The 24902-nt window shown below is 42.3% G+C and overlaps 1 protein-coding gene across 1 annotated transcript in view; it reads left to right on the top strand.

The window, feature by feature from the left end:
• LOC141264939 (sterile alpha motif domain-containing protein 9-like) overlaps positions 1–21812 on the top strand; it is a 35236-nt gene extending 13424 nt beyond the window's left edge. The window contains 3 exon segments of the mRNA XM_073677372.1: positions 16074–19545; positions 19547–19576; positions 19578–21812. Coding sequence (XP_073533473.1) covers positions 16099–19545; positions 19547–19576; positions 19578–20822 — 4722 coding nt within the window. The 5' untranslated portion in view covers positions 16074–16098 and the 3' untranslated portion in view covers positions 20823–21812.
• Positions 21813–24902: the final 3090 nt, after the last annotated feature.

The following is a 24902-nucleotide window of genomic DNA, read 5'->3' on the forward strand; positions in this document are numbered from 1 at the left end:
TTTTGCCATCTTGTTCTCTGTGTCTCGTTTCTCGAGTTTCATCTGATGGAAATTAATGTTCCTTCTGGTCATATACCTCTCTTCCACAGTCTACAACATGATGGCTTCTTTCTATGCATTCATTGACAGATTCAGGCTGTTTATGGTCATCTGTACACAGAAATTCACAAAAGAAGGCAAAATGTACTGATTTAAACCCTTTTTGGCATGGGGCCTCAGGTCATCGCCCCCGGTTCAGAGCGGGCTCCGGCGCTGAGCCCGCACTGAACCGGGCACGTGTCAGCTGATTTATCCAGCTGACATGTGCCCTCAACAGCTGCGGGTGGAAACGCGATCCACCCGTGGCTGTTAACCAATTAAATGCCGCTGAAATCTCTGACAGCAGCATTTAACATCGCTGCGCTGGAAGTGCGGCATTAGCCCCGCCCATCGTGACCCCGTCACATGATCGCGGGTCATCGATGGGTGGGCATGACAATCCGGGGTCTGCAGCAGACCCCTGTGGTTGTCATGTCTCGATTGCTATGAGCGCCACCCAGTGGTTGGCGCTAATAGCAAGTGAACATTTCTGCTGCATACAAGTGATCTGCTCATCGATTGTATGCAGCAGAGGCAATCTGACAACTGCTGCTTCTAGTCTCCTATGGACACTATTGAAGCATGCAGAAAGTGTAAAAAAATGTTTTTCAAAATATAAAAAAATAAATAAATAAATAAAAGTTTAAATCACCCCCCTTTCACCCTATTCAAAATAAAATAATACAAAATATGTGTATGTGTTTTTTTTTTATCGCCGCGTTCAGAATTGCCCGATCTATCAATATAAAAAAAGAATTAATCCGATCGGTAAATGGCGTAACAAGAAATAAATTCTAAATGCCAGAATTATGTTTTTTAGGTAGTCGCAAGATTGCAATAAAATGCAATAACGGGCAATCAAAACATCAGATCTACCCCAAAATGGTATTAATAAAAACGTCAGCTCGACTGGCAAAAAATAAGTCATCACACAGCCCCATATCCCGAAAAATGGAGATGGTACGAGTCTCGGAAAATGGCGCCATTTATTTTTTTTTTGCAAACTTTGGATTTTTTTTTACCACTTAAATAAAAAAGAACCTATACATGTTTGGTGTCTACAAACTCGTAATGGCATGGAGAATAATAAAGCCAGGTCAGTTTTAGCATTCAGTGCACATGGTAAAAAAACAAAACAAAAAACTACCGTGGAATTGCATTTTTTTTGCAATTTCACTCCACTTAGAATTTTTTTCCCGTTTTGCAGTACACAATATGGTAAAACCAGTGATACCATTTAAAAGTACAACTTGTCCCACAAAAAATAAGGCCTCACATGGCCATATTGACAGAAAAATAAAAGTTATGGCTCTGGGAAGAAGGGGGGTAAAAAATGAAAATGCAAAAATGGAAAATCCAAAGGACGTTAAAGGTTTAATGACCATTCGCAGTTTCACTGTACCATTTGTATGTATGCGGTAGTCGTGGGAGAAGGCCTCATCTTCCAATCTTTTTCCAATCTGGTCAAATTCACAATCATTTTAAAATCGTCCAAAAATATATTCTGAGGCCAAGACAAGTTCTTGATTTGTCCCATTTTGTTGTATTTCTCGTTGTCAAATGTCAGTATCATCTGATGGAAATGAGTGTTCCTTCTTGTCACATACATCTCTTCCACAGTCCATAAAATGCTGGCTTCTTTTCATGCATTCATTGACAGATTATGTCTTTTTGTACAGTCTTTTTACAATTTAAAACTCAGAATCTTTTAACAATTGTCAAATAATTTATTCCAAGGCCCCCCTCTACGTATCTTCCAGAGTGTGTTGCGGTCCCTCCTAATTTTTTGGCAGCCCTTGCACTTCTTGCATAGGCTTTGAGTCTAGGAGTCCCACTAAAGACTCACCATGCACTTCCTGTTGGTGTAGGTCCGTCTCTTTCAGCTGCCAGTCTGCTGACCCTCTACCAGTCACTCTCTTTAACTGAACTGCTCTTCACTAGTTACAGCCTTCTCCATCCCATCGTTACTTTGTGTTGTTTCTTCAATTTTTAATACAGCAATGGTGGTAAGATCTATACTATTCACATAGTCTTCACTACTAGGTTACGCTACACCAGGTTGTATGGGATCACTCTGCACCAGGCTGTACTGGGTCACTTTGCACCAGGCTTTATTAGTTTTAAAAAATAAATAAAATAAAAACCAAAAACAGTGTTTGCTACCTTCTCCTACTCCACTTGGACCTTTGCCTCCTGGTTCAAGATTTTAATTTTTTTTTATTCTAAGTCTTTTTCCTATCCACATTTGTTTGCTTTTTTTGCAGCCCCCCTAGCCCTTATTACGACCATTTTACAGCCAAAAAGTTTGGGTCCCCATTGGCTTCTATGGTGTTTGGGTCAAGTTCTGGCACCCAAGCCGAACTTTGGACTACAGTTCGATTGAACCCGAACATCCACGGGTCCGCTCATTCCTAGTCCTTCACAATCCAGAATACTATAGGCAACATATTGGTGGAAGATTTGGTTTCAACCATCTTACAATACTACAGTACATGCATATAGCGAACAATGTAGCTCATGTTAAATATCGGGAGAGAGCAAAATGGTACACGCAGACTAGGTATACAACAGTACAGGTAGAAAGCAGTTTAGTACATGTAGTCTAGGTACAGAGCAGTGCTGTATATGTAGTAGTGGTAGGAAGCTGTACAGTACATGTGGTAGTGGTAGAGAGCGGAGCAGTACATAAAACATGCATCTGAAACATGTTGGATGGTCTGTCACTATTGAAACAAACTTTAACATGTGCATTTGCAGCTCAGACTGTAAGGACCCTCAACCAAACCCCGACGCTCAGCCCCCCTACTGCTCCCCCCTCCTTAACAATACAATAATGTAACTATTACTACTGGATGGGTGAGGATCGGTCACAGCTTTATTAATTCTTTATACTCATTCCATTAGAAAGGCATTTTATTTCCAAAATAATTCCGCTTGTTGCAGCATGCCCTGTGTCTCCACACAGGCAAGTTGGCCAACAAGTGTAACTCTCCAACATGTCCTTTCTATTTCCAGGCCGCTGTGACTTGAAAAGTCTTTGATTGTCCTTTTTGCTGTCTTCACACCAGGGAGGGTGGGTGGGACATTCGACTCCGGGACCAACAAAGAAAGGAAGGAAGGTGGACTGTCCCAGTGTTTATGTATCCATGGGACGGCTTGTGGCAGCCGTCCCTTCCGCTTCATTGGACCCTTCCAGGGACTTCAGGATCACTGGTCAGTAAAGGGCAGCGAAGGGGGGTCACCAATCGCCACAGCCCGGGGAGGGGCCACCACAGTCAGTGACTCCTTCCTTATTTAGTATGGAGTCTACCAGACTGTGAGGACCCCCAACCAAACCCCGACGCTCAGCCCCCCTACCGCTCCCCCCTCCTTAACAATACAATAATGTAACTCTTACAACTGGATGGGTGAGGATCGGTCACAGCTTTATTAATTCTTTATACTCATTCCATTAGAAAGGCATTTTATTTCCAAAATAATTCAGCTTGTTGCAGCATGCCCTGTGTTTCCACACCGGCAAGTTGGCCAACAAGAGTAACTTTCCAACATGTCCTTTCTATTTCAGGCCACGGAGGATCCTGCATACTCGTAGTTAGGACTCCGACCCCCATCATTAACGCTTGTTCCACTCCGTCCTGGAGTCCTGACAGGAATATGTCCGGTCCAATATCCATTAAGTGAACACCGTCGGGCCGTATGAGGCCTGCCTTATCTCCTTCCAGTTCTCGGTGTCGTATTACTACACCACCTCTTTCTTTTACAAATTTTGCCATTCGAATATTTATTAGCCGCCTTGTCCGTTCGATGGCCGTGATGTCTCGCGCACCTCGCCATACCGCTCTCGGCACAATCTCCGAATATACTATCGTTAGTATTCTAAAAAAATGCTCTGAAACGCTTAGTGTCTAGCTTCATTATTGCCATTAGTTCTGCGCTCTTGTAATGACCGAGGTCGTTTTCCCCGGCCTGTATAACTAAGATGACCGGACGTGTCGCTTCTCTCCCTATCTCGATTACCTCCATTAGTACCTGTGGCCATCGCAGACCTCTAATACCTCTACAGTTGAAATATGTGTTATGAAACCCCATATTCCTCCTGCCCGGGTGGACTTTCGCCCTCTTTTCTGCCCAGTATATGTACGAGTGGCCTATCACCCACACTGTTGGCTTTGTGTCACCTGTAAAAGAAACAAACCACATTAGGCTAACAAGTCCGGTCTCATGTATCTCGCAAAACACGCGGTTCACCATCTGCCTATCCTCTGTACTTCCGTTTCTGACAGTCCTGCTCTAGCGGCTTCCGTGGCCGCGCCTATGCGGAATGAGTGTGTCCTGTAATCTTTGGGGTGGTTCCCTGCTGATGTTAGGCATTTATTAAATATAGCTTGGAACTGGTATCTTGATAATGGCGTTCCATCAATGTGTGATAGGAATAAATTACTTTGTGGCCTGATGGCTGTGTATATTTTTACTATTGTTACCGGACACAGTGAACTGTTAGTGGGTTGTAAAAGCACCCAAGTGCCCCTGCCTGCTGGATCCATTTTCGATTTGCGTATGTGTAGGCGTATTGCATTATTGGCTATGACTACATCCTGGTGTAATAAGCCTCCATTGGTGATAATTTTGGATTGAGGGACTAATTCGCTTATGCGTAGCGCCCCGAAGAAGGCGATTGCAAATGAAGTAGACAGTAGTGTCGCTTCAAATTGTGAGTGGCATGTTACTGGTGTTAGGGATATGATTTGTGAAAGCAGTTTTAGTGACACGGGACGTCTACACTCCTGACTTGGCTGAGCCCTTTTCCACCCTTTTATAGATTGTCTGATGATGAATCTCTTTGTCACATCTCCCCAATTCAGTAGTTGGAAGTGAAATGCCACTCCGGTCAGCCACCGCTGCACCAACGCCCCTGATATGCCCCTCATCATTAGCTGGTGGAGAAATTCTATGGTGACTTGTAACCTGGCTTGTTCACATTGGTCAACCCATCTGCCTGCTACTAGTCCAGTTCACTCTTCCCATGCCTTACCGTATGCTTGCCACGTCGACGGGGCGACTGACCCTCTGATTAATGGCATCAGCTGTTCGCCACTATATCCCAGAGGGATTGGGGGCAAATGGTGCCCGACGGGTGGGCATTGGGGAGGAGCTCTCTGAAAACCTGCCAATTGAATTGCGATAAAGCGTTAGCAGCTGCGTTAGACCCCTCTGCATCGTGGCTAACCATATATTGGATTTTAGACACATTAATACTAGCCGGCGTAGTAGGCTTAGCACTAGAAGAGACGATGATGCCATCTTATTAATGCAGTGCGCTAGGCTGGTGTTATTTGTTATGAAGCGTATATTTTTGTTCGCCAGGTGCATGCCCCATATTTCTATTGCTACCACTATTGGGAAGAGTTCCAGGAGTGTGTGGTTATTTATCAACCCTTGTTCCGACCAATACGGAGGCCATAAGCCTGTGCACCATTGGTTATCTAGTATCGCTGCATATCCGCCTGACTCTGCCGCCCCGGTGAATAATCTTAATTTAATGTTGGACTGCTCAGCTGACATAAATAACGTGTGCCCGTTGAATGATTGTAAGAAGGTTTTCCATACCTCTAAGTCCGCCCGAAGCTGCCTGGTGATTCTGATTCTATGACTCGGTTTTTGTAGCGAGGGATAAACGACGAGAAAAAACCCTTCCGACTGGCATCACACGGCTTGCAAACACGAGGAGCCCTAGTAACACTTGCATTTGTTGTAGTGTTATTTTTCGTGCTGCGCAAAATCCCTCGATGAGGTGTAGTGTTTTTTGTATTTTTTTCGTTGGGAGGCAGAACAACCTTGCCATGGTGTCGATTTCGATGCCTAAGAACGACAGCTTTGTTGTGGGGCCTATGGTTTTTTGTTGGGCATAATGGAACTCCGAACCGTTGCGAGATGTTTGTGAATTCGTTGAGTAATAATTGGCATTGATTTGAATCTTTGGGTCCGACGAATAGGAAGTCATCTAGGTAATGTGTGACGGACCTATTGCCGGTTTCGTACCTCTGCACCCATTCTAGGAAAGAACCGAATAGTTCAAAGTAATAGCAAGATATTGAACAACCCATTGGGAGGCAAGTGTCGTAGAAGTATTCATTGTCCACTTGGCATCCCAGCTGGTGGTAGCAATCTGGGTGTACCGGAAGTAGGCGAAAGGCGGATTCTATGTCGGATTTAGCGAGCAGCACTCTGGGCCCCACATCACGTACTAACATTACTGCTCTGTTGAACGACGCGTAGGAGACCGAGGCATCTTCAGACGAAATACCATCATTCACAGACTCTCCTTTTGGGTAAGATAAATGATGGATAAGACGGAATGACTCTGGCTCTTTTTTGGGGATTATTCCCAGAGGGGAAACTCTAAGGTTGCTGAATGGTGGTGTTGGGAAAGGACCTGCTACTCTGCCTAGGGCTACTTCTTTTTGTATTTTTTGCCTAATTGTTTCGGGGTGCTCTCTTGCAGATTTAAGGTTATTTGCAAAGGTGACCGATTTATTAAGTTTGAAAGAAATGAAAAAACCGTATGTGAAACCAAAACGTAACTGTACCGCCGCTTCTTTCTTAGGATATTGGTCTAGCCAGAGGGCCATCGTGTTTAGGTTCACTGGGGTCCTTGGATTCTGACTGCAGGAGTTTAATTGATAATTTGCTTGCGGGACGAGAACATCTCGCTGCAGGGTGGGCTCCTCCACAGGCTGAGCATTCATGCTTGTTTCTGCATAAGGCGTAAAAACGACAGTGTCCCTCGTTAAACTGCCAGCAGGCCCCTGGTGTACATACGACCACTGAATTTTGGCCTGCCATTGCCGGTTGTCCAGTAGCCATTGTTGGAAAGGGATGGTGTTTCTGTGACAGCATTAGTCTCAACCATACGTCTGTAGCTTTTACCCCCCAGCCCAGCTGTGGTTGCAGGGCCAACCGCCTCCAGAACTCTTCATCGTAGCGCCACCATGCTGAACCGCCGTGGGCTTTGTACGAGTTATACACCGTATCCTGGTATATGAATAGTTCCGAACAGCGCTCCGGATGCTTTTGGCCCATTATAAAATCTAGCACAGAAAACGCTTGTAACCAGTTACTCATTGTCTTTGCGACCTTTTGTCTGTTTCTGTCGAATGGTCTGTCGGCTATCCTTCTCTCTTTGTCTATAGTATGTTGGTCCGTGGATACTAGTGACCAAATGTTGATATAGTCATTATTCCATATTTTAATTCTTGTTTCCTCGTCTATGTGTGAACCTAGTGGGCTAATCCCGCAAAAGAATGCGTCCTTGTGTACGCTGGCTAATATTAGATATGGCCCATTCACATGTTCTGGGGGGACACCTGGGGGTTGAGACGACTCAAGAGAGGATATTGAGGAGATTTTATTGGCCAGGGTGTTACCAGAAAATCCTAAACTATTGTAGGACCTGCCCCATCTGCCAGATAACCGCTCCCTCTTCCCACGTAGTCCTCTAATCCCACTACCTGTGATCGAAGTCCTCTTTGAAAGGATTGCCATGGATCTAGTGGTACCCTTAGTTAAATCGACACGGGGCCACCAATACATCCTGGTTTTCATGGACTCTGCGACCCAGTACCCAGAAGCGTAAGAGTAAGAGCATAGCTCGGGAACTTGTCCATATATTTGCCAGGACCGGACTGCCGAAGGAGATACTTACTGACCAAGGAACCCCATTCATGAGCAAGATAATGAAGGAGCTTTGTAAGGCCCTCCAGATTGCCCAGCTGCGAACCTCCATTTACCATCTGCAAACAGACGGCCTGGTGGAGCTCTTTAATAAAACCTTAAAAGCGATGCTCAAAAAGGTCGTAGAGAAGGATGGTCGTGACTGGGACTACCTGCTACCATTCCTGCTCTTCTCAGTAAGGGAGGTTCCGCAAGCCACTACTGGATTTTCCTCGTCCAAGCTACTTTATGGACGTCATCCGCAAGGGCTCCTGGATATTGCCAAGGAAACCTGGGAAGCCGAGGTTACGCTCCACCGGAGCATCATAGAACATGTCGCACAGTTGCAGGTGAGAATGGCGAAGGTGATGCCTATCGTGAAGGCGCATCTACTTCAGGCACAGGAGGCCCAGGCAAGGGTCTATAACCGATCATCAAGGCTGAGGCAGTTCCAGCCTGAGGATCGTGCTCTTGTGCTAATTCCCACAGTCGAGAGCAAGTTCCTGGCCAAGTGGCAAGGCCCGTACGAGTTGGTGGAGAAACTCCAGCGAAGTTAATTATAAAGTCCACCAGCCAGGCCCAAGAAAGCCGCACCAGATTTATCATGTGAACTTACTCAAACCGTGGCGAGATCGGGAATCCGTGGATGCTCCTTGCTTGGGAGCCAGTCCCGCAGCCAAGGTGTAAGAGGTCACGGTAGCAGAGACTCTATCGCCGACCCAAAAGCAACAGTGTCGAGAACTGCTGCAGCGAAATAGTGACTTGTTCTCAGAGTTGCCAGGGCATACGCAGGTGGTTGAGCACGATGTGTTGACGGAGCCACATTTAAGAGTGAACCTGAAGCCCTAAAGGATCCCTGAAGCACGCCGGGAGGTGATCTCAACCGAGGCGAAGAGGATGTTAGACCTCGGCGTGATAGAGGAGTCAAAGAGTGGATGGTCGAGTCCCATTGTTCTCGTGCCAAAGTCCAACAGGGAATGGAGGTTTTGCAATGACTGCTGCCGGTTGAATGAGGTATCCAAGTGTGACGCATACCCGATGCCCCGCGTCGATGAACTCGAGAGGCTTATACCTGCGAGGTATTTTACCACTCCCCATCCTGACGAAGGGCTACTGGCAAATCCCCATGTCCCAGAGAGCCAAGGAGAAGATGACTTTCTCGACACCTGATGGGTGTTTCCAATACACCCGAATGCCTTTTGGACTACAGGGGGACCCAGCCACCTTCCAGAGGGTCATGGATCGGATCCTAGCCCCAGATAAGAAGTATTCCGCAGCCTACCTTGACGACATTGTAGTCTTTAGCCCAAACTGGGCTAGTCATCTGCCGAAGGTACAGAAAAATTCTGGATGCTCTGAGGAAGGCGGGATTTACTATGAATCAAAAAAAATGTGCCATTGAGAAGGAAGAGGCCAAGTACTTAGGCTATGTCGTCGGGAGAGTCAAAATTAATCCGCAAGTCAGTAAAGTCGAGGGAAACTGGCCGCAACCGCTCTCCAAGAAGTAAGTGAGAGCATTTCTTGGAATTGTGGGGTATTACCGGCGGTTTATCCCAAATTTTGCCATGATGGCTGTGCCAATTACTGATCTCCTCAAAGGCACCAGATCAACAATGGTGCAATGGATGAATGAAACTGAGTCAACATTCCAACAGCTGAAGCTGGCACTGTGTAAGCAGCCGGTCCTGGTCATAACAGACTTTAATAGAGAATTCGTGGTCCAGACAGACGCTTCACAAGTTGGCCTAGGAGACATGCTCTCTCAAGGGATAAATGGGGAGGAACATCCCATTCTCTATCTGAGCCAGAAGCTCTCTTCCTGCGATAGAAACTACGCGATAGTAGAAAAAGAGTGCTTAGCTATAAAATGGGCCGTAGATACTCTGAAATATTACCTACTAGGCCGGAAGTTTAAACTAGTGTCTGACAATGCCCTTCTGAGATGGTTAAGGGAGAAGAAGGATAAGAATGCCCGGGTAACTAGGTGGCTCTTAGATCTCCAGGATTTTTGTTTTCACGTGGAGCATAGGCCCGGGAAGTTACACGGTAACGCTGATGCCCTCTCTAGAATTCCCTGTCTGGTGTCTGAAGGTGCCCAAACCCCCGGCTTTGGGCAGAGGGGGGGAATATGTGACAGAGTCACTGGTTGTATATGTGAGGGGTGATATGTTTCACTGCGGCTTCTTGCCTCAGTCAACTAAACCAGCATGTTATATGTTGGGGGGTTAAACCACCATGTTCAAAGAGTGTGGTGTTTTATGAATGACATAGAGAAGGGAAGGAAGTCATTCACCATATCTCCACCTCATGGTGTGGCTGAGCAAGGTTAAATGCTCAGTCACTGTTTTTCTCTGGTATGGTCTGGGGAAGGAAGTTTCCAGGCTGTGTGTGCATGTGGAAGCCAGAGAGCTCCACAGGAGGACTTTGCTGGACTGTTTGTGTTACCGAGAGCAGGCGAAACCCGCTCACCTTTGAACTGTGCTATACTTTTTCTCTTGTTTTCCTGTTATCCCGGAGAAGACTTGTTTATTTTGTGGAACCCTGCTGAGGTTTATGCCATATCCAATAAACCTTCAGGAAGTTAACCCCAGACGTGTTTCCTGTGTATGCCTCTGTGAGAACTGAGCAAGTTGCTTCACCACAATACATAATCTATATATCATACACAAGTAAGCACGATATTGCCAGTAACCGTAACAGGGTTAATACAGTATATTATGACACAGCAATAAGACTAAATATAATGTCTATGCAACATTCCATTACATACACCGTTCTTATTATCTAGCAATTAAACGACTGTTAATGCCTTTATGTCTCAACTTCACGGGCATCAATCTCAGTACTAGGCCCGTCCCTGTCGTAGTCTCTATAAAGACCTCTGATCGTTACACTGGCCCTTGCGGGGAGTCACAGGTATTTCCCGCTAGGCTGCAAGTCCTAATTATGCGAGTCACTGGGTATTCAGTGTGCTTGTTGCACTGGCCGCCTCCGTTCCCTGAACATGGCCCCAGCCCACACCCTGTACTTGTACTTGTACGCCTGCGCTGGAAGTAAAGACCCACAGGAACGGTCCTCTGCTACAGCTGGATCGTCTTCCGAGCCTGGTTTGGATCTGGTCAGTTTTCTTCTTGCGCTCCTTACAGACTTCTATTGGTGTGGGGCACAGATCTTCCTCACAGCTCAGGCCTTCTCCGGCATCTGACCGTTCTCGGACCCTTCTTTGGCGATGGTGGCTGTAAGCCCACCTAGCAGCCACACGACCTGACCTGTTACAGGTTCTGGCACCAACTGCCTCTTCTCGGCTCTGCCAGGCCTTTTCTGATTAGTAACTGCGACACAGCTGTCACCTGACCTGGTGTCATCTTTAATCTCCTCTTCTAGGAACATCGGTTCCCACTAATAGGTTCCTACTACTGTAATTCTTTCTTTACTTTCACTTTCGCCTTTGACCAGCAGCTGGTGGTGTTGTATTACAATTACTCAGCTAGATATCAATTTCAACTGTAGTCTTCTCTCTTGTCCACTTCCTTACATGCACATCAACCTACAGATGAAGGGGAGATGTTGGAGCTTCCTACTGCACATACTCACAAGCACCTTATTTAAAATTTTATGACACCTCCACTTCTGCTTCCTGTTCAGTGGAGTGGTGGTCGGGTTTCAGCCTCCCTTACCTGGGGTGGACACTGGCAGCTTGGGGCCCCTGTGCAAGAAATGTGTCTGGGCTACCCTCCTTTTATGGTGACAAAGCTACAGATATACAGTATATCTCTTACATAGTCTCCTTTATTATGTATATTACAGTTCATTATTATACAGTGCCCTCTTGTTATGTACAGCTCCGTCCCTTACATATCGGATTATATAGTGCCCTGTTTTATATTACATGGCATCCTCTCCTGTTTGATATATAAATTAAATAACTGCTGATGGAGCATGGGAAAGCTTCAGTTCATTTGGTCAGATGCTGCTCCATCAGCAGTCATTATATATTTAACAAGAAAGAACTATGTAATAAAAGAGGGCGCTGTGAATAACAAGAATACACTATGTAAGGGACAGCACTGTACAGAACAGCAGAGAACGCTTTACAATGAGGGACAGCAACATGTATAACTAGAGAGGATGGTACATAAAAATGGATGGTGTTATACATAATAAAAAAGGAAACTATGTAACTATCTATGTAACTAAGGATGGCACTATACATAATAAGTGAGTATACTATATACTAAGGGACTGTGCTATACATAATAAGGCTACATTCCTGTATCTGTGTGCAGTGTCCGTGTGCTGCCCGCTTTTACAGATGCATTGAGCATGTCCTATTGTGATCCTCAAAATCAGATCAGAACAGGACAGTCTCTGACCCTCACGGATCTCATTCTCAGATCCGTGATTTTCACGGATGTGCGAGTGGACCTATAAAACTATACGAGTCCATAAAATCTGGCAGCACACGGACATTTCGCACAAATGTGAGACTGCAGCCTAAGGGATTTTACAGATAACATTATCACTCCAAGTTACAGTGGAGATACAGAATAATATTTACATCCAGGTACTTACCGCTGACGTCTCGTCTGATGAGAGCCTTTTTCTGCTGTTTCTTCTCCATCTGGTCAGACCTTAATGTCAACATATCTCAGTCACGACTTGTCTTGTCATGATGATCACTGCTGCTCTAAAAATAATGTAGCACCCCGAGGACTCGGCTGCTACAGGGGTATTGCACCTCGAACCAGAGGTGTGATATTCCACTCCCGGGTAAGGATGGAGTGTGGACCGGGGTTCAGTAGGCTGCATGCACCACACACACCCCATTTCCGAGGAACAGACCAACGGTGCTCCCACTAGACAGAGTGCAGGCACGACAGCTTCTGTTCCTGGCTGGAGTGGGGAGGGGGAGGAAAACCCAGTGGTGTAGGAGCAGATAGGGGTGGGTTTCTGGGCATAGGTAGGAGCCCATTGGTTGCTAGTCACCTGGGCTTATACACAGAGAGGGAGGTATATAAGGTGCGCACCATCTTAGGAGTGAGTTCAGTTCGGTCCGGTTCAGTTCAGAGAGGAGGAGAAGAAGAGAGGAGCTCAGCCAGAGAGGGCTGACAGGGAGCTGTGGCTCAGTCTGGGCCCAGCTCCAGAGCCAGGCCTGGAGAAGAGGCCTGAGACAGCAGAGAGGGAGAGAAGAGAAGGAACAGCAAGGAGAGTAAGAAAGAACTGAAACAGAGGAGAAAGGAGGCGAGGAACACAGAGAAAGGCCCAGAGACACGAAGGCAGAAGGAACCCCATATTCCCAGAGGAGATACTGGGTGAAGGGTTGGCAGAGCAGGGTACCGGAACCCGAATTGGTGGAGGCGACTAATCCTCAGCCAAAACCGGAGGTTGTCACCACATCTTGGTGCGACCCCTCACTACATCCACCAGAAAGGCATACCGCATAGGGTCAGGGAAACCGGAGAGAGGTTTCACCAACAGAAGGCCCGAGGAAGCTGGACAAAGGTGGGTCACTGGTGAGGACGGCCAGTAGAAAGGAAGAGAGGGGAGCTCTGAACCGCACTCTGGAATTGCCTGGGAGTTGACCGAGTCCCTCACCTGGTGGACGCAGCACGGCTCGGGCGGTCACTGCTGGCCGAAGTGATCTGAACAACAACAGTGAGTAAAGCTTTGGAAACTGCACCACAAGTCTCTGTGTTTCATTGCCGCACCAGCACCATCAGTACTGGGACACTCGCACCATCACTCCCATCATTATCCACTCTAGCTGCCCTGAGGCAATACTCCTCCCGTGGGGAGTCATCCCATACTCAGCTGCACAAACAACATCAGCCTCAGCGGTCTGCAGTGCAGCGGCGGTCCCCACTGACCGCAATCCACGGGTGGCGTAGTCGGACACTTATTACAATACAAGTAGACTGCCACTGGTTTGACCACCCTGGGCACGGACCGGGTCACCGCCACGGAGAACTACAACCCCCAGCGATCCGGCTCCGGGTATTCCCCCTGCACAGCAGCAGCAGCACAGGCCCAGGGGGCGCGTCAATAACAAAGTCACATATATAGTATAGCTACAAGTATCTTCCCTGCACTGTGCCCCTGAATACAGATATGTACCTCACCATTAATATACTATTAGCCACGCAGTAATCAAAATATAAAGTGATAAGCAGCACTGTGCCCCTCATTAACTATAATCGCTGTGACTCTCCCCAATTACCGTTAAGGCTATGTGCACACGGAAAATGTACAAGCAAAGTGAATGAGATCCCTGAAGTCTCATGCACACGTTGCTGTTTTTTTCCTAGAAGATTTTGCAGCAGATTAAAATCTGCATAATGTCAATTCTTGCACGTATTTCACCTGTACTAATGAGTGGGGAAAACACATAACGAAAGCATGTCAAAAATGTGGCAAAAATATATTTTACGCAGCGTTCTTCCTGCCAACACATTAGGACATGCAGCAGAATTTTCTTCTGCAAATCCTGAACGTGTGCACATAGCATTACCTTCATCATTGTCCTCTCCACCACTGCCATCATTGTTCTCCCCCACCACTGCCATTATTGTGCTCCCCCACCACCCCCATCATTGTTCTACCCCTCCACCCCCATCATTGTCCTATTCCCAGTGTATTGGTAAAAAAAAAAACTCACACAACACTCACCTCTCCGTTCGTTCCCCCACAGCATCGTTGTCACCGGCAACTTTCTAAATGACACAGGCGCTCGCTGCATGCTGATGTAATCAAGTCGCTCGTGCCTGTGTCAGAGAGAAAGCACCGGGCAGGAAGCAGAGGATGGATTCCTGCAGCTCCGCTGCCATTTTCTCCTGTAATCTGGCCATTGGCGCCCAGAGCCTCAGGCTCCGAGAAACAGGCCAGATTGTCCTCATTATCAGCCACCATTTTAGCTGAGGAAAACAAGCTCCTAATAATTTTGTACACCTGATAAAGGACGTTGTATCCTCAGGCTACAGCCCCCTCATTACACAAATACACATCACATGATCTTTTTCATACATTAAGCATTCAAGTTTTTATAGTGTAGAGCTAGAAAATCTGCATAAAAAATTATGTGGACAAAATATGCACCAACCTAATAATTCTGCACACAGTTTGTATTCTCCCCATGTTTATGTGGGATTCGTCCCACACTGCAAAGGGATTTTAGATTTTTGGGCCCCAATAAGGACCGTAATGATGATGTCTATAAAGCACTGTGGAAATCAATTGTGCTACATAAGCGAGTAAAATAAATTTAAAAATAAAAAAAATTGAACAGTAAAATTGTGAAGAAAAAAAACAACAATTTAAATTCGCATTTTGTTTTTTGGGTTTGTTTTTACAATGTTTACTGTTCGAAAAAAAAAATCATGCAACATGATTCTCCATATCCGTACAAGAAAAAAATGACAGGCTTGGTACACCATATTCATACTAAGTAGTGAAAAAAAAAATCTGATTTTGTAACAGAAAAAAAGCAATTAAAATTAGGCTTGTCGCCATTTTCTGACAACTGCAACTTTTTGATTTTTCTGTCAGGGGAGATGTGTGAGGGCTTGTATTTTAAGTGGCAAGTTGATGTTTTTGATACCTTTTTTTACAGATACAGAGGTGTGGCGACTATAAAAAAATGCAATTCTGATGTTTTAATGTCGCTCTCCATTATGGTGTTTACCATTCAGATTAATTTTATATCTTAATATATCAAACTTTTACTGATGTAGCAAAATATATTTTTTTATTATTATTAATGGTGGAAAAGGAGGGGGGGGGTGATTTGCAGTTTATAGGCAAAATTGCGTTCTCCTATGACATTCAGCCACAGTGCAAGCCCTCAGCAGAGCCCCGATTGCCATGACAACATGACAACTAATGGGACCTCCCGATCCTGTCACTGTGCGCCATTGCATGCGCAGTAATCATACTATTTAAATGCCGATATCGGTGATTGACAATGGCATTGAAATGGTAAAAAATAAATTATTAAAGCTAACTCCAGTACCAGCTGTTACATCAAGATGCCTGCTTTATAGTACAGCTGGCATCTCCTTTTTATGGTGTCAGGAAGGGGTTAAACACTGGCTTTAAACATACTGAAGATGTGATTAGTGATCATACAGGGATAATAAAACAGTTTTAGGAGGTTGAAGAAGAGCTCTTAACATCTCTATGGGGGGTATCTTTACTGTATTCTGCTCAGTTGCAGACAAACTGTTATTTTCATTATAAAGGATGTTCTTTATCATGTATTTTTAAAACTTTTTATTTTTTAATTTTTTTAGGAATTGCAACAGTTTTATCTTCAAAATGGCTGATTTTTCAAATTTGGCTGCTGATGTAGATGAATGGACAAAAGATCACGTAAAGCTATGGGTTACTGGAAAACTAAAACTTGACTCTGCAGTTGCAGATATTCTGTACAATGAACATGTGACTGGCATGATTCTAAAGATATTAACTAAAAAAGACTTCTATGATATGGGAATTAAAAAAGGACCCGCTGCTTTCTTGGTCAATGGCCAAAAAACACTTAGTACACAAAGCAAAGACGTTAAAGAAAGTTGTTCAAGTATTGTAATTGGGCAACAAGCAGCTCAAAATAATGCCACACCTTCAGGTAAAACAGAAAAAAATCTTGTTAAAACAGAAGAAACTCTACATAATGAATTAGGAAATTTTGAAGCAATCGGTTCTGATAAGGTTTAGAGGATAAGAATAACACCTTATCCTTTTGATACTCTTAATGAAAGCAAATCTTATACACGATACTATCTTCTTCCATCTGAGTCTGGCACATTTAATTATATTGACCCACTTCATGAATACAAGGAGTTCACCAACACAAAAAATGCCACAGAAGAGGATAAAAAGATGAAATTCTGCAACGAAGTTTTTAAGTTTGCATCTGCATGCATGAATGCACGTACCAATGGCACCATTCATTTTGGAGTGCGGGACAAACCACATGGACAAATTGTTGGTGTTTCTGTAGACAACACAGAAACTTTTGTCAAGTATCATGATGAAATGATTGACAAATACTTTCTAGAAAATCAATTACGTTTAGTGAAAAATTGCATTCGTCCACCCCGTTTTGTCAGTGTACTACACGAACAGAATACTCAGTCTGATTTAGTTGTTATAGAAGTAGATGTGGTTTCTGATATTGCTTACTGTGAGTCACAAATATTTAGTATATTTCAGTATATTTCCGAAGACAAGAAAAAAGACGAAGACAAGAACAAAGAATGGAGAAAGAGTAAAGAACTTTATTGTTTTCTACGAGACGGGGGGAGTTCCAAAAAAAAGAATGTGGAAGAACTTTATTCTGCTATGAAATCTAGGGATCAAAATAGAAAAAGAGCAGAAGAGAAAAGCAAAAAGAAGCAAAAGTGTAACCAAGTTGATGGTACTAAACTTGCTAATTTACTAACAGGAAACCGGGGCTCATTGGATAATTCTTACTACAAATGGTACATTTTGGTTGTTAATAAATGCCATAAATTTCAATCACAGGATTTAGGTTTCATTCAGGAACTAAATTGGTTTGCTGTTCTTGATTTTGATCCAGAGTCAGTCACTAATGGATTATGTAAACTCTACCAACAAAATAGGAAGCCAAATTTACATTTTCCTCATCAGTACCAAAAAATGGAAAATTTTACACAAGAAAGTATTGAAGACCTCAAATTATATCAACAGCCCAGCTGGATTTTTTGTAACGGGAGACTTGATCTTCAGAGTAAGGAATACCAACCACTAAAACACAATTTGTGGCAGAAGGAAAAAGCCGATGATGTCAGAAATCTCGTCTCTATTTTTGCCAAAAAAGATATTCTGGAAAGGGGGAAATTTCTTGTTGTGTTTTTATTACTTTCTACTGTTGAAGATCCCCTGGATCCTTTAAATGAAGTGTTTCGTGCATTTTATCAAAAACTTAAAGGTATGGAGGACATGTTGTTTATTTGCAAAAGTGAAGAAACTTTTCAGAGATGGAAAGATTTGCAAGCAGGAATGATAAGTGAGGAAGAAATGGAAGAGAGATGCATTTATAACCTGAGCATTGAAGAGCTAAATGGCAGCATTCTTAGACTAAAATCTACTACTCGGTCAGCTAGTCGCTTCTTGCCATCACATGGTGGTTCCACTACTATTTTACATAGGAAAGATGAAGACCTCATGACATCTTTAGATATTCTTGGTGTAAATGAATGTCAGGATACAGAAATAGAGAGTGATAAGGATAAATTTCAAAAATTGTTGAAGGATCATGAAGAGCATTTTTACAGAGGAGGGAAGGCAACATGGTGGAATTTCTATTTCTCATCCAAAAATTACACTGGACCATTTATTAAAAGAGATGTCCAAGGAACATTGAAGGACCATATAGAAGTTTGGTCTAACTGTGGGAAACCAATAAGTGTAAAAATAATTACTCTGTTTCATCACCCTGGATGTGGAGGCACCACAACAGCAATGCATGTTCTCTGGGAACTGCGAAAAACATTTCGCTGTGCCACTTTAAATAGAAAGACTGATAACTTTTCAGATATTGCAAAGGAAGTTGTCAGTTTTGCAGTTCATGGATCATCTAGTAGCAATAAATTTTATCCAGTTTTGCTCTTAGTAGATGAATTTAAAGATGAAGAAAGTGTATCAATCTTGCAGAGTAATTTCCAATCAGCAATTGCAGAACGATATATAACATATGAGAAGCCGGTTGTAATCATATTAAATTGTGTCAGATCTCAGAATCCTGAGGAAAGTGCAAAATCCTACCGCACAAGCAGCGTTGCTTTAACAAATACACTTTCTGAGCAGGAACAAAGAGCATTTAAAAAAAAATTAGAAGAAATCGAGCAGCATCATGAAAACCCAGACAATTTCTACTCCTTTATGATCATGAAAAACAATTTTGACAAGAAGTATATTGAAAACACAGTACGAAATACTCTAAAAGGCTTAAAAGAAGCAAGTAAGACAACCCAGCTCATTTCCTTTGTTGCTCTTCTTAACAAATATGTAAAAGATTCAACCATTTCTGTATCTATGTGTGAGGAATTTCTTGGTATAACAGCAATAAAATCACCGTGGCTTCAGGAAAGCATTGAAGACATCATAGGCTCTTATGCTACGATATTTATTCGCACAGAAGTGGAAGAATATGGCAGATATGAAGGGCTGCGCATAATCCACCCACTTATTGCACATCAATGTATAGAGGAGTTAAAGAACACGTATCATATACAACAGAGTAATATTATGCTGGATTTGTTGAAGACCGATGTGTTTCATGATGCTGGAATTGGAAGAGAAGTTTTAACACAAAACATGCAAAGTATGTTGGTCACAAGACACCGGAAAGAACATGGATATGAAAGTGATACCTTGTTTTCCCCTTTAATTGAAGAAATACATAAAGATGAAGGGAGCCTTAATGTGGAAATTGTTCTAAAAGAAGGCACAATGCGATTTCACCAGAACCCTTTCATCTGCCAAGCATTAGCAAGACACTTTTACATTAGGGAAAAGAATTTCACTGATTCTTTTGATTGGGCAAAAAAGGCAGTGCGCATTGCACCTACAAGTTCCTTTATTTTAGATACTTTAGGTCAGATCTACAAGTCCCAGCTGAAAGCCAAGATGGAGGCAATAAACAAAGACAATCCTATGTCACCAGAAAAACTTGATGGCCTGCTAAAAATTGCTTCTAATGCATCAAAGACCTTTGAGGAGTGTCAAGAACAAACAGAAAAAAACAGAAAAGGAGAGATCTGAATGTGAAAAAATCCAACAGCAGACATTACGGTGTGTACAATACAGCAGGGTATCTGGGCCAGATTGAAGTCTGTCTATACACAGTGGATGTTCTTCATCATATTGAATGGTTCAAATCAAATGATAGACTGTCTAGAAAACACTTGCAACAGTTCTTGTCTGGTAGATGGGATATTTCAGTGGACAATGTTAGTGAAGATTATGAAGAATTCCATCATGTTCTCAGTGAACATAGGCCATTTTTAATGAAACTAAAAGCTTCTTTAAAAAAAGCATTTGACTTTTTCCAAGATTATTTTGTGTATATGAAGCAGAGGACTGTTAATAAGGAAAGCACAGAATTTAAAACACGAGACAGAGTTTCTGAATATCATACAAAATACATCAAACAGTTCTATGATCCGGATTTAATACAGATTACCAGTGAGAGAGACCAAAAAAAGAAGAGCGATTTACTATGTAAAGAGGAATACAGGGCGTGTTTGGAACAATACAAAGCCGATAAATTCTCAGGAATCTTGGAATATCTCACAGACCATGGAAAGGATGTTAAAAAGATGGAAAGCATTGTCAAAGCATACACATATCTGTTAGAGAAATCCACACATGAATCAAAAATGCTTACTAGGGACAAGCAAAATTTTATCTTGGCAAATATTGTTCTTCATTGCATTTCTCAAAAATCTGCGGAGATAAAACCAGTGGAAACACTTGAAAAGTATCTTACAGACATTATGGGTAACATTGGACTCCATCACAAATACCCAGAACCCTATTTCTTGGCCTCACTACTGTTCTGGCCACAAAACCTCCAAAAACTGGATTCCAAATCTGAACACATAGGGGATTATGTAATTGCTATGAAAAAGTCTTTCAGAGGCAAATATAGGCACATGTTACATGCCAAGCAACCTTTAGCTCATTTCTATCTCGGTAAAAAGGCTGGCCTAAATAGGCTCATTCACAAAGGAAAAATAGATCAGTACTTTTCTCGCTTACCACTGTCTGATTTAAATTCTCTATGGCAAAGTGGAGACATCTGGAAAGAGAAAGAAATTAAAGACCTCCTCCTCCTTCTACATGGGGTAATAGAAGACAACATGATCTATGTGGAGTGCAGCAATGCAACCAATATCCCAGTTCGACCTGTTTATCTCGGGAAACTTAGAAGTGGCAAAAGTATTGAACGAGTAACTTTCTACTTGGGATTTTCTATTGATGGACTAATTGCTTATAACATAGAAATTATATAACAAAATGATTGTATTATCTGTTTTATATTGCAGTTCGCCTAAACAACTCCTTAAAGTTTAAGCGTGTGATCACATGTATGTCTATAATAGTAATGTGTTTCACAAGTGCACTATTCACAAATTTTGTAACTAACGAGTAACTATTTTTTATTATTATTTATTTATCCTCCAGGCATTGTAAAATGATGCATTTTTGTAACATTATGAACTTCATTACCTTATTTTACTTCCTTCTCTTTTGCTTCTTTTTCTTCCAGACATTAGGCTGCAGAGCTGTTTCAATGCCCAGTTTTTGCTCTTTTTGAAGTGCATTACAACTGCTGTTCAGTAAAGATTTGTACACTATATTCAATGGAGTACGGGAATAACCCTGTCTGAGTATAAGGAGAGTGAAGAGGCTCAGAAAGGGAAAGACTCCTACACAGACTGAATATAGTGTAAAGATATTGCCACACTGCAGTTCAAAGGACCTTCCAAGGTAGCATGATCTGAGCATTGAAAGATCACTGCAGCAAAGTATTTGACAGAAAAGCAAGCAAAATAAGATTATTAAGAATATTTCAAAATCTTGTGCTTTACAATGCCTAAAGAATAATTAAATTAAAAAAAAAAGTTTACTTTTTTTTCTTACTTAAGTGAATGTAACCAGGCTAAAAATAATTTTTACAATTGGCTTTATTAAAAATGTTACACCTTTTTTGTCATACCTCATTAAAATTGAATGTGCAAGAAAACAAACAAACCTTGTAAAAGTCAAACTGCAACATTTTTTAATGAAATTCAAAGGCATTTTTCTAGCCTCAAAAGAAAAAAAAACCTTAAACTTTTATTAGAGTTTATGTAAATAAATGTACATTTATTTAGTTGAACAAATGTCTTCCAATAATTTCTTATAAACTGTTTTGATTCTGGTAATTTTGTACTAATCTATGAACAGTGGCATGTAAAAGTTTGGGCACCCCTGGTCAAAATTACTGTTATTGTGAAGAGTTAAGCAAGTTGAAGATGAAATGATCTCTAAAAGGCCTAAAGTTAAAGATGACACATTTCCGTTGTATTTTAAGCAAAAAAAAATATATTTTTTCATCTTTTACATTTTAAATATTACAAAATGGAAAATGGGCCGATGCAAAAGTTTGGGCAGCCTGCATGGTTTGTACATAGTAGCACCCCTGTCCGATTGAAAGTATCACAGCTTGTAAACTCTTTTTGTAGCCAGACATGAGTCTTTCAATTCTTGTTTGAGGGATTTTCATCCATTGTTCCTTGGAAAATTCTTTCAGTTCTGTGAGATTCCTGGGTTGTCTTGCATGCGCTGCTATTTTGAGGTCAAGCCACAGATTTTCAATGATGTTCAGATCATGGGACTATGAGGACCATTGTTAAACCTTCAGCTTGCACCTTTTGAGGTAGATTATTGTGTTTAGGATCATTATCCATTTGTAGAAGCCATCCTCTTTTCAATTTCAGCTTTTTTACAGATGATGTTATGTTTGCATCAAGAATTTGTTGAAATTTCATGGAATCCATTCTTCCCTCTACCCCTGAAATGTTGACATTGGCTGCAACACAACCCCAAAGCATGATTGATCCACCTTCATGCTTAATGGTTGGTGAGATATTCATTTCCTGAAATTCTGTGCCCTTTTTTCTCCACACATAGCTTTGATCATTGTTGACAAAGAGTTCTATTTTAACCTCATCGGTCCACAGGACTTGTTTCCAAAATGCATCAGGCTTGTTTAGATGTACTTTTGCATACTTCTGACGCTGAATTTTAAGGTGAGGACGCAGGAGTTGTCTTCTGATGACTCTTCCATGAAGGCCATATTTGTGCAGGTGTCTCTGAACAGTACAACAATGTACCACAACTCCAGAGTCTGATAAATGTTTCTGAACATCTTTTGCAGTCAATCGGGGGGTTCTGATTTGCCTCTCTAGCAATCCTACAAGCAACTCTTACTGAACTTTTGCTTGGTCTTCCAGACCTTATCTTCACCTGTACTGTCCTGTTAACTGAAATTTCTTAATTACATTTCGAACTGAGGAAAGGGCAACTTGAAAACGCTTTGCTATCTTCTTATAGCCTTCTCCTGCTTTGTGGGCCTCCACCATTTTCATTTTCAGTGTGCTAGGCAATTGCTTAGAAGAACCCAAGACTGCTGTTTTTTGGTACAAGCTTAGAGGAGGCTGGGTTTTCATAAAACTGGGAAATTTGCATCACCTGGCTTTCCTAACGATGATAGTGAACAAGTCATATCCCTAACCAGCTAATTAAGGTCTGAAACCTTGGTCAAAGTTATGTGAGCACACAAAGGGTGGCCAAACTTTTGCATCGGCCAATTTTCCTTTTTGTAATTTTTTAAATGTAAAAAATAAAATATATATATTTTTTCCTAAAATATAAAGGAAATGTGACATCTTTAAGTTTAGACCTTTTAGAGATAATTTCATCTTCAACTTGCTTAACTGTTCACAATAACAGTAATTTTGAACAGGGGTGCCCAAACTTTTACATGCCACTATATACATGCCACTATATATGGAAATGCTTGAGTGTTTTAAAATGCTTTTTTTTGTATCATGAAACTCCACTACTAATTGTTGTGACATTTATAGTGATTTCTTGTGATTTTCTTTTTAAGCACATACAGCTCTGGCAGAAATTAAGAGACCACTGAACAGTTTTCTATTGGAAAGCATGGAAATACTGGTGGAAAGCATGCCAAGACGCATGAAAGCTGTGATTAAAAATCATGGTTATTCCACCAAATATTGATTTCTGAATTGTTCCTGAGTTAAAACATGAGTAATTTGAGGTCTGAAAGCACTGTTTCTTTTTTAGTATTTTGACGCTTTATCATTTGCTGCAAATAAATACAAAATTTTTAGCTTTGAATTTCAGAGACATGTAGTTTATAGTTTATAGACTAAAACAACAATGTACATTTTACTCAAAAATATACCTATAAAGAGAAAAATCAGAGAAACTGAAAATTTTGCTGTGGTCTCTTAATTTTTGCCAGAGCTGTATAAAAAAGTGTATTGAACATTAAACCAAAGTTATGTTTTAATGTATTTATAGTAACTCTATTTCAACTAACACCTGCCATATAAAGCCTGTCAAAATCGGACATGTCTTCATTATTTTTTTTGCAAACATATGGGCCTCAAAAAAAGATTTATATGTAATTAGCACCATAGACTTTAATGGGTATGTGATCTGTTTGTGAAAATGTGACTCTCGATACTCTCCCCTCTTTTGAGGTGCACATTGTGCGCATCTACTCCCCCTCCAACCTCCAACTGGCTGTCATTTACCACCCCCCAGGAACTGCCACCACCTTCTTTGACCACTTCACCACCTGGCTACTTCATTTCCTTTCCGCTGACATCCCCACTATCATCATAGGCATCTTCAACATCCCCATTGACACTTCCCTCTCAGCTGCCTCTAAACTTCTATCCCTCACTTCCTCCTTCGGCCTCAAAGATGGCCACACTCTGAACCTCATCTTCACCCACCTCTGTTCCCTATCTAACCTCTCCCTCTTTCTGACCACAACCTACTTACATTCTCTACCCTCTCATCTTCAGGGCCACAATCCCCACTCCACAAACTTGTACACCATTGCAGAAATCCTAAACACCTTGACCTACACTCACTCTCTAAATCCCTTCTCCCTCTTACAGACATTAGTTCCTTACATGATGCAGATGTTGCTGTCGCTTTATACAGCACCACAACAGCTGCAGCTCTCAATTCAGTCGCCCTCCTCATACATACCAAAGCTTGCACAATCAACAGGCAACCCTGGCACACCAGCCTAACTAAAGAACTGCAACGGGCCTCCAGGGTTGCTGAGCGTAGATGGAAAAGGTCCCACTCCAATGAGCACTTCATCGCATTCAAACAGTGCCTCACTACTTGCAAGTCCACACTCACTGCAGCAAAACAAACCTACTTCTCATCTCTCATATCCTCCCTGTGTCACAACCCTAAACAGCTATTCAACTCCTTCAATTCTCTTGTCTGTCCCCCAGTGCCTCCTCCCTCTCTTCTCATCTCAGCCCAAGACT

This window comes from Phyllobates terribilis, unplaced genomic scaffold, assembly GCF_046119375.1.
Source record: "Phyllobates terribilis strain yellow unplaced genomic scaffold, ASM4611937v1 Scaffold_4__5_contigs__length_816908805, whole genome shotgun sequence".
Classification (NCBI taxonomy): Eukaryota; Metazoa; Chordata; class Amphibia; order Anura; family Dendrobatidae; genus Phyllobates; species Phyllobates terribilis.